Source organism: Rhagoletis zephyria, unplaced genomic scaffold (genome assembly GCF_001687245.7).
Source record: "Rhagoletis zephyria isolate East Lansing unplaced genomic scaffold, Rhagoletis_zephyria_1.1 Rzeph_scaffold_16764, whole genome shotgun sequence".
Taxonomy (NCBI): domain Eukaryota; kingdom Metazoa; phylum Arthropoda; class Insecta; order Diptera; family Tephritidae; genus Rhagoletis; species Rhagoletis zephyria.
In genome coordinates this window covers 1-10840 of record NW_016173828.1, presented here as the reverse complement: position 1 = coordinate 10840, position 10840 = coordinate 1, and the positions used below count along the sequence as shown (strand labels likewise).

General features: G+C 37.3%; 1 protein-coding gene across 1 annotated transcript; it reads left to right on the top strand.

Moving 5' to 3' along the window:
* Positions 1 to 427: 427 nt before the first annotated feature.
* Positions 428 to 949, top strand: LOC108379605 (classical arabinogalactan protein 9-like; the record flags this gene model as incomplete). Its single annotated transcript, XM_017635957.1, has 2 exons — positions 428 to 576; positions 685 to 949. Coding segments are annotated over 2 exons (414 nt in total), but the record flags the coding sequence as incomplete, so codon positions are not given.
* Between the last annotated feature and the right edge of the window lie 9891 nt (positions 950 to 10840).

Here is a 10840-nt window from a genome sequence, read left to right as displayed (position 1 = left end):
ATATCGCTTTTAACATCTGTTTTTTTTTGGCATACATGTATGTAGGTATAATGTATTATAAAATATGTTATAGATAACTAAGTATGTTCTTATGCCGAACCAGTTTTCCCTGCTGGCTAACTCAAATTAGGCAGCTACTTATTTAATTGAGTGCATTGAACTGCCAGTGCTCATCAGCAATGGAAACTTTAGAAAATGAAAGTTTATTTATTTAGATTCGTTAATTAGTTTAGTATAATGAGACAGTCAAAGATTACAGTGCAAAATCATATATAAAGTACGCAACTATTCTGGCTTAACAAACACAAGTGGATTGCACTTCAGTGGAATAACTAAACCAACCCAAACAAAGCCAAAATGGTAAAGTTCTAATTCACAAAAAAAAAATCAAAATTAATAATTCAAAATCCTCTTCTTTTATTTCCAGAAATTGTTCTCCTTTGCCGCCTTAATAGCCGCTTTGGCCGTCGCTTGCGCTGACGTCTCCGAACTGGGTTACGGCTACCAGCAGCCTGCAGCTAGCGCTCCATCTCGTTCATACATTCCGCCAGCGGCATCTGCTCCTGCACCAGCCGTCGTCTCTGTCCCGGTACCAGCACAAGTGTACCAACCAGCTCCAGCTGCCGCTGCACCAGCTCCGGTCTTTTCTCCCGCTCCTGTTTATCACCCAGCACCTGCTGCCGCTGCTCCAGCTCCTGTCTTTGTTCCCGCTCCTGCTCCAGTGTATCAGCCAGCTCCTGCACCATCAGCTCCCGTCTCATCCTACATACCACCTGCACCGGCTGCCGCAGCACCTGAACCCGTTTACGCTCCAGCTCCAGCTGCCGCCGCTCCTGAACCAGTTTACCAGCCAGCTCCAGCTGCTTCTGAAGTGTATGAGCAACCCGCACAGGATGGCTACAGATACCGCACCGTCCGTCGTCGTGTCTACAAGCAACGTCGTTTCTAAGCTTCGAAATCGAATCTAATAACTAAAACCCTGTAAAGACCTATTGCTCCACTATGTGTTTGTGAGAAAATAAATTTGATATTACCGATCTACGTATGTCCAAAGAAAAAACTTCGTAACCTTTTCAAAATAGCAAAATCAGCGGGCTCAATTAGAACTGAGATGCTGGTTAAGTTTTAGATTTGTCGGGCCTTCCCAAAAATGTTTTCTCCAGTCTGATTTAAGCCACCATTTGCAGATAGATAAGAGTATACACGCATGGTGAGAGGACATTAGATAGGGAGGTTAACGCTGCAGTAGTCTGGCGACCTAAAACAAAAATTCGATGAGGAATTATTCGATAGTATCTCACTACTACTTTTGGAATTAGTTATGAGCATTCCTGTAGTACGAATTGACTTTATTTAATCTAATTTACGAAAATTGAGAGGCGGTAATGTGTAGTCTGAGAACCTCCAAATTTTAGGTTAAACGGTTCGAATTTGTCTGACCGAATGAGTATATTTCCATTTTAGTATTGCATTTATTCTTATAGCATTGCAGCTTGCCTAAAATTTCCCAAAGAGTTCCGCACCTAGGGTTTAAACCACTCAATTCGTCAAGGCGCAATCTACTCCTCTATAATGCCGCACAGTTACAGAAAAGATGGAGAACTTCATTTGTGATAAGGCACTCCAAGCTGTTCTGCGTGTTTGTCTATATATGTATAAAGATAGTGACCTCTAAGAGCATCAATTGTGTGAGATATATACTCCTTCGAGACCTACATATGTCGATCCCATCCGGGCCAAGTTTAACAGATCGTAGTTTTCCATCCTCCTCTCACTCGCGCGAGGATAGATTCTCTTAAAAGCAGTTTGCAAGCGGCGAAGAGAATACCAATACGTTTTTTACCCGAAAGAATTTGCTTAGTCCTCCCGGCCTCGAAAGTTCGTCCGCCATACAGTTACCCTCTATATCCCTATGACCGGAAAACCAAATCAGGTTTAGGCTGTTCTGCTTAGCCATTTTTAATTTAACTATGTTGGAACTCACAGCTTTAATTGCTGCCTGGCTATCACCCCTTTACCTTTTAAATCACTACGAAGTTCGTTTATAACCTCCATTATAGCTGTGCGCTCAGCCTGGAAGACACGACAGTAGTCCGCAAGCCGAAATAAATGGCTCAGGGTAGGTCTGCGAGGGAAGCCACTCCTCCGTTAATTTTTGAACCATAATTGAAAAGTTCTATACCACCGGGTGGAGTATAGTAGTTTTCTACCTATTCCTCCTTTGTTGGAGTTTTTTGTTCGGAACCAGAGTTTCAACACAATAGTTTGTATAAGCCGGCAAAAAGCTACATTTTTACATTGCCAGGTCTCTCTTAACCGAAGTGTAGCAAGAGCTTCTATCTGCTGGCCCATTTGATCTAGTGCCAGAAGATTCAAAAAGACATTCAAAGCATAATTTGGCTTAGTCTGGATTACACCGCTGATGCACATCATGATAATCTGTACTTTTCTGAGTAGATTAAGATTAGAAACCTTGGCTAAGGCAGACCATCATACCATAATTCCGTGAAGGAGAATCAATCAAACCACCACTGTACAAATCCAGCGACATACGAGTCGCCCGTTTAGCATCGTCGGTGTCAGTAGCGTTCTCTTTTATTTTCTCGTAAAGAGAAAAAGTGCCACTTTCTCCGAATCGACGCAGAGGCTACAATGCGTGAACTATCTTGATACTGGCTAGGATTTTTAGTTTTCAAGTTTATTGGACTTTCCATGCTATAAGGGTTCCTACTCGGGCGTTGTAGTCGCTATGAGATCCCTTGGTTACCTATGAACACATTGAGGCCATGCGGTGGGTTGGACTTTAACATTATAGGGCAAGGAGTCAGCGCAAGATCCAGTGCAAAATACGGTAGGGGCGCCTCAACCGTTACCTACTACCAACAACTCCCACGTTTTTAACGGGAGGGAGGTAGTCACTGCATTAACTTCAAAGCAATTTTTGTAGGGTCTCATCCTTAAATACTCAGGTAACAGAATACCGCAACCACCAGCTCAAGGCGGACCAACCACCAGCTCGAGACGGACAAATCAGAAACGTTGTCGAATTGGGGTGATCCGTTGATGAATGAAGGATCAAGCCGGGCGAGATGTTTCACCTTTCGTTATTTGTTCCCCAAGCAAAGGTTGAGGCTAATAGTGTCACCATCGTGAAGAAAGAGCAGGAGATTGAAAGCGAGAGGTGGAAAGGCATCACTTCCGAAGATCAGCCGTCGCGTTGCACATCACTCTTCTTTAGGCCAGCGTACTTAATCCCTATATAATTCCGAATTAACGAGTTGATCCAGTTCAACGCTGCCGCCTGTCTGTCTAAGCTTTTGGATCCAAAGAGAGTGAGGAGAGCAGTCCTCTTTGGTGGAATTTCACTTTTTTTTTGGTATCGCTGAAAAGTTTTTGGAGTGCGGTTGCCACAGTTCTGCTCTTAGATTAGGCATGTGTTGCCAATTAAGAAACCTTGTCTCTCCATATCGAAAAGTTTTGAACGCTAGCCCTTAGTACCAGCAATCAACTCGCCAAAAAGGTACACATTTTCATGTTTGCTCTTTTGCACTGCGTTCGTATTTCACTTCTTCATCATATGCTTCTTCTTTTCTACTTATTGTTAGTTAATTTAATGTATGCATTACCTCTCCAATAAGCCTGGCCTTTCAACGCTTGCCAATTTGACCATGACTTTGAGAAACATAAAACAAATTTCGCGTGCACATTTTTTTACTTTTAATTTTATTTTCGGATTTCATCAGCATTCGCCACTTACGCTTTACTCTGTAGGTCAGTTCTTCATCTTTGTTTGTCGTCATCAATTCCATTTTGATTAAAACTCAAAGATACATTTGTTACATTTTTGACAGCCAACAACTTAATTTAAGTCAAACAAATGGGCGCGCATTCGCATAAATTATATGCATTTGTTCAACCAACAATGGCTGCGCTTAATGAGTGCAATAAAATTAATAGAAAATCAAGTGATTCCCATGTCCAGCTCAGTTCCGTATTAGATAAGCAATTATGGTGAGTAATTTAAGCTAATAAATAGGTAGTAAAATAAAGTTGAAGAAGCGAACTGTAGTTGTGGTTTCAATGCTGGCTGTTCTTTTCTTTTTTTAGTTAGTACACTCTAAAAACTGCATGCAAAACTGCTACTGAAAAGTATTTATTTTTCAACCAGAACCTGTGGAAATATACGCACAAGATGTTCACGATTTTATTTTGAACATGAGATGTTTAAAAAATATACATAAATATACACATGAAATGTTTAAAATTGTAAAAAAAAATTGAAGAAAAAAATATATTTTTTACTAATAATAAAAATTAATTGCTCATATTTACTCAATTTTAAACACTTTGTGTGTAATTTTTCTCTACGTGACAAATTTTATATGTAAAAGTAAACAGATAGTGTTTAATTTTGCACACATTAGGAGGTTACCTCTCTTTACATGCGTAAATTAAAATAAAACATGTTGGAGCAAATTTTAAAAATATTATGTGTTAACTGTGAAATTGTGAATAATAAATGTTTAGAACTCAACAAAAAAAATTTGAAATTCGTTCTACGCCACACACATGATAAATGAAAGTAAACAAGCAGTGTTTAATTTAATGAACACGGTGTGTAAATTTGCATTCATTAAGAGAGGAAATCTATCTTAATATGCGAAAATTTAAACAACAATTTTTTAGAGTGTAGGTGTTGGTTTTTTTAATTAAAAATTCAGCGAAGAACCAGAAATTTAGCTGAAAGTTGTTCTCTAATATTTCTCTTTGAATTATGCAGAACTTTTGTTCTGTTACCTGTTCTATGTACTCATTAATATGCCATTTGCCAATTTGCAAGTTTTTATTTTAATTAATTCAGTTTTTATGGTCGTAGCTCCATTTGCCATTTTCATTAGTTTAAGTATTTTCCTGTTTATTGGCTGTTATTTAGAAGCATTTTATGGTTTATAGTTTTTATGTATGTATGTACGTATAAATAACATACATATCGCTAGCTTAGAGTAAAAAGTTACTAAGTCCATTTTTTATGATAACTTAAGTTTTGACGCTCAAAGCGTGGAAACTTAGAATGGAAAACTTGCTTTGTCCAAAGGTAGAGGATAAGATCCCATATAACAAAAAAAAAAAAACAAAACACAATTTTTTTGCTTTGAATACGCAAAAATTATGTATTGAAAATTTTGCTAAATATTTGAGGAAAATGAGTCTGGGGCGTTTATCTTTCCTCCTGTTAAATTAAAAAAACTTGACTTAGCAAATTTCCACTCTAAGCTATATCGCTAATTTGAAGTTTATTGACTGCTAATGGAAGTGAACAAAAAGCAATAAAATTTTAATATAATTAGTAAATATATATGTATGTATGCCGCCATGGATTTTTCCTTAAAAAATAACTGCTGCATACATATTTTAAGTTTCTAAATATTTTCAATAAATTTCTAAAATGTCAAATTAGAAATTCTTTACTTTTTTGAAAAATTTGTAAAAAAATTTCGATAACGATGAAGATGTGTATTGATAATTGTTATTTTTTGGCCCAACAAATAAAATTAAACAAAGACGGTCTAAAGAAAGAAAAAAATATCGATAAATATCTAAAAGCCAATAATATATAGAGATTTAAATATTATAAGATATATAATATATTATATATACTATATATATATGTATGTTTTTATCGATATTTTTGGACAACGGGAACGGTCTCGGTGAATGCCAGCGTAAACAGTTCGCAAATAAATCGTTTTATATATTGATAATTGTGTCGATGAGTATATTTACACAAAAAAAAAGGATAAAACCATTTTTAAACGAATCGATAATTATACAAGTAAATGCATTTACAGCAATGAATATAGAAAAATGTTTCTGAGAACTATATTAAGAAATATTGCGAAAAATTTATCGACATCGATAACAGTTTCGAAAAATAATCGACTAAAATATCTATAAATTTTTCAAATATAACACAATGCAATTTTTAAGTAATATGCTGATTAAGTTAGCGATAAATTTTTCATACATAAAAAGATAAAAAATAAAAAAAATTAGTCGCTAAAAATATCGATTAACGCGAAAATTGTTTCGATTAATGCCTATTTTAAAAACCTGTTTTTAATTTCAAAAACGAAAATACAGACGTACAAATTAGATTACCCATTTTTGAATTAATACTCGCACAGGCTTCCTTGAAGGTTTTTAAAACTTTGAATATTACTGTTTAGAGTAAGAAAAAAGAAAATATTTAGTCGATATTTTTTTATTTTAGGGATGGATAAAGCCATTAAAGTTTCTGGCACTTTTTTAGGTTTGGGGTTTTGTCGGATTTATGCGGGTTCTTCGGCTGGCGTTCTCAGGACTTTTTCAGAACCTAAATGGAAATTTCGAAACTTTTTCAACTTAAATCGAAAATTATTTTAGTTTAAAATTTCATTTTCAATTTTTGGTTTAAAACGCCAAAGCTATTTCTTTTTTACACAAAAACAGATTTTTTCATATAACACCAATACTCAGTACGATCTTAAGCTTCGATTAATATGAGTACCAAAATGTCTATAAGTATGCCAATAGATATGCAGAAAAGACATCGAAACCACTTCTGAAAAATATATTGGTTATAATGGGCTATGATCTATATAATCAACATAAAGTTTAAATATTTTTTTATGATTTTTATTTTTTCTATCAAGAATAATCATTATCTTTGGATTTTTGCTTTTCCATCAGACAATAACCGTTATTTGCAGATTTAATTTTGAAGATCACATGGAATATAAAACGATCATAAGAACAAGGTCTAATTTCAATGGTAAACAATTATCGAAAAAAATAAATTAGAAAACTACTATTTTTTTTATCGAAAAAATAAAAATCAAGAAATATCGATTTTGCAATGATCTCAAAATTAAAGATCTTGGTATTTAGGTAATGACTATTTTTTTTTGGGCCCTTAAAAGTACTAAATATATAAATATATCGCTGAAATATTGATCTACGTATCGACAAACATATGAGTAAATGTTTCGATAAAAGTAGTGATAAAAGTATCTAAAAAACATTGTTACTGACACTTTCAAGCGCAATTTGGTTCATAGGAAAGTTTTTTGAGATATTTTAAAAAGTCCATACATTCAAAATTGGGTTGCCAAAAAACGTTATGAAGAAAATTCGATTTTATCTGGATGAAATTTTATATATGAATTCGAAACGATTAAACAATATTACACCCTAGAATTGTAGTCGCTTTGCACCTTATATGAATCATCGAATTTTTTGGACACTTCTTTTTTTACCTTTTACTCCCATTTCATGCTTTTCTACTCCGGATACCTGCACGTTGCTCTAAAATCATCCATCACTTCACTCGCTGCCACGTGCAGTTCCACAATGTTGCTGCATACTTTAAGCCAACGCCAGACATTTCCTTCTAAATTTTTTAAAAAAAAGTAGCGGAAATTAATTTGCTCGCCAATTCGACATGGAAAATGTGCTTCTACGTGTATGTGCTGGCATTTGATGCGACTATGAATAGTTATTTGCTGCAAAGTGCATTCCTTACTCGACATGCTGCTACCTGTCCATCTCAACAAAATCAAAGCAAATGCAGCCACATAAATTTCTTTCGCTTCAACCGAAATGCACTTCTTCGGCCCATACAAACAAAACTAAAAGCGGAGTACGGCCTGTTGTCTGTTGCCTGTTGTAGGATGTTGTATGTGAAAGAATAAATATTTTTCCATTATAAAATTGGCATGCAATCAAATTTAGTGTGCAATAATTGAATGGACACTGATTGCATTGATTCCAACGGAATGGAGCGCCGAGCAAGCATGTGAAAATGCGAAAAATTTGGTGAATTAGTGAAATTTGGCAGGTGAATTAGGGTAATTGCACTACACGGCTGATACGTGAAAGGATTTATAAGTGGCAAATAAGGAAAAAGATTGTGAGATATTGCAATTTAACTTACTGTAAGCAAGTAAGAAGATCAGAGAAGTAAAAAATTCTATTGCATCTCAGTAGTTGTAAATATCGAAAAATCTTATAAATTTGCTTAATAAATTCGTATTTGGGGACTCCAAACTAAATATTAATTTCCCATTATTACCCAAAACACACTCTAACGCATAGCCATAGGCTTTACTGTACGACAATCAACTAACTGTTCGTAAGCCAGGTCAGTAGCTCGTTTCTGTTCAGTTCGGTGTGATTCACGGGTTTATCGAGTGCTTTATACAGGCCGTGGAATATACGTTAGAAAGAAATATGTTTTGAATCAAATCGGTTTTTTGTTAATGCGGTTTTTTCGTAGGTATAAACAAGGTATGTAACTATTCTCTACCGATTATTTCTTTACTGGTAGAAAATATATACGTCATTCTCTACTACTCATTAGCAGTAGAGAACAAGGCGGCGAATTCATATCTCAATTCGCTTTGGTAGGGAATTGTTACAGAAACGAGCTACAGGTCTATTTACGTAAGGTTAGGTGAGCTCGAAATCGCTGGACTTAAGCGAGAATAGTAGCACAAAGAGCCAGCTGCCTCGTTAATGAAACACTCTGGATTTAAAACACTCTTGTAAAGCTTAAAGTCTGCATTGAAATTCAGCAGTTGGCCCTATTTTCAGTACTATATTTGCTGGTGACACCAGATTTTAATCCATGCTAACAAAGCGGTGATGACTATAGTTAAGAAGTCAATAGTCTCACATCCCCCGCTATGTTGACGAGTCGATTACTTTAACTCGTTAGCTGGTCTACTGGGCTTTAGCCTGCTGCAGTAGCTATGGTGGGGTGAGTATCCCGAAGCAGGCGAAGTTCTGTCTCGTCCGTCAGGTGGTTGTTTTTCCACAATGACATTCACAGGTCGAGAGCCTGCGTAACTCGGGACCGACTCCCTGTGAATGCCGATTATGGCCTGTCGGTGTGTTTTCGGGTCCAGAGTATGCCTTATGAACCTCTGGACTTCGTCAGTCAGTTCGTATAGATGCTTTCAGACGTGTCTTGGAGAGGACACTGCTGCAAGCAGGTGTCTCTTTGGGTGCCACCATCTCTGACACCCTATTGGGAATCATTTACAGAGCATTGTGTTATGCCCCCGGACGGTGAGCGTTGGAGCGTCGTCATGTCGATGGTGTTGTGGCGACATCAGAAGGCATCGGAAGGCATCCGATGGCTGTCCGGAGTGCCTTGTTTTCGCAAGAATGTAGCTTCGTCCACTGCGTCATACAGGTCATCGGCAACCACATGGGCGCTGGCCGGCCAAATGCCTAGTATGTTGCCAGCAACGTTTCTTTGTCTTTGCTCCAGGTGCTGTCAGCTAGCTACTTGAGGACCTTGTTACGGCTTAACAATTGCAAAAGCAGACTATCGAAGGTAACGTCGAGAATATGTGGGTTATTCACCGCCGGAATTGGTTCGCCATCGACGCGAATACTCAGCTGTAGTCTGACCTCCTTCGTCCAGGTGGTAAAAAGAGTTGCCGAGGATTTTATAGGGGAAGTGGTTAGGCTCCTTGCAGTGAAGAAACCATTTTCGAGCTGTCATGAGCTTAAGAGACAATAGAGAATCCCTCTGGTGGTTGAGGGAGCTTTGAAATTTAAAGATTAACCAACAGCGGGTAAAGGACAGCAGCCTGTAGAACCCTCTGTTTAATTTGCCCTGACTTTCTAGTTTTGTCTCCGAAAATTACTGACGAATGTCGATCACTCAGACAATTCGCCGAAGCCACAATGTATTCTAATAGCGCGGAGTAGCTGACGGTGCCAAACGCCTTTGATGGTCCAAAGCTACCAGGACTGTTCTCTCATAGAGGCGATTTGAAAGAAATAATTTCTCCCAATGGACAACTAGATCTACTGGAAAAATGCATGCCATTTAGATAAAAAGCATCTCCTGACTTAAAAATTTAATTTTTCGCATGCCAGCAATATTATCCTGAGCAACTAATTCCACTACGTCCGCTCGGTAAATTTCTTCCTGTCATTTTATGAACTGTAGAGTATGAGCAAATTGACCATTTGGCTGTCAGTTGCCGATGTTTTATGCTGATGACATTCGGCGCAAACAACTCGCAGGACATTCGCATTGCCGCATTTTTATTGCATTGTTTTTTTCTTGTTTCGATACGCCAATATTTTCTCACACTGCTTTAGTCACATAGATTTGCTGGCTAAGAAGCTGTCCTTTGGCGCGCTAGGTGCGTCTACAAATGCAATTTACAGCTTCCTTTTGGGAGTTTTTTTTCGTTTTCATTTTGGATTTTCTTATATCCTATACTATTATTTTGATATTCGTATTTGTATTTGTAATCATAATTTTTCTGTAAAGTAAATAGAAAATAATGAGTTGCGTTGAAGGAAAACAAAAGAAAAATTTTTGTAAGAAGACGAGTACGAAGTGAGGCTAGCGCAGGGTGAACTTAGGGCGAAGTGAATGCGTCTAAGAAGAAAATGTACAGAAATGTGGCTGACGTACAGAATGAGGTGACGAAGTAGGTGGCGTCAATCTCTGCCACCCTTTGCAAAGCCACAGCAAGACCAGCGACCACATCAACGTTGTCCTTTTCGTTGTTGCATGCGGAATTCCCTAAAGGGACCAAAGCAGCTATCAACAGTTGATGCAAGGAAAATATGCATGCCCTTGTTGTACACACAAATAAAAGTATGTGCGTGCATTGACGCTTACATAAACACTTAGCTGAACAAAGAGGTCCTTTTTGTCGCATTTCGCCAGGATAACAATGCGCTGACTTGCCTGAGCGCTAAGTCAATTTGTTTATTTGAGAATGTGTGTGTGTGTGTGTGGCTGGAAGTTTATTATTTTGAGGGTAATTGG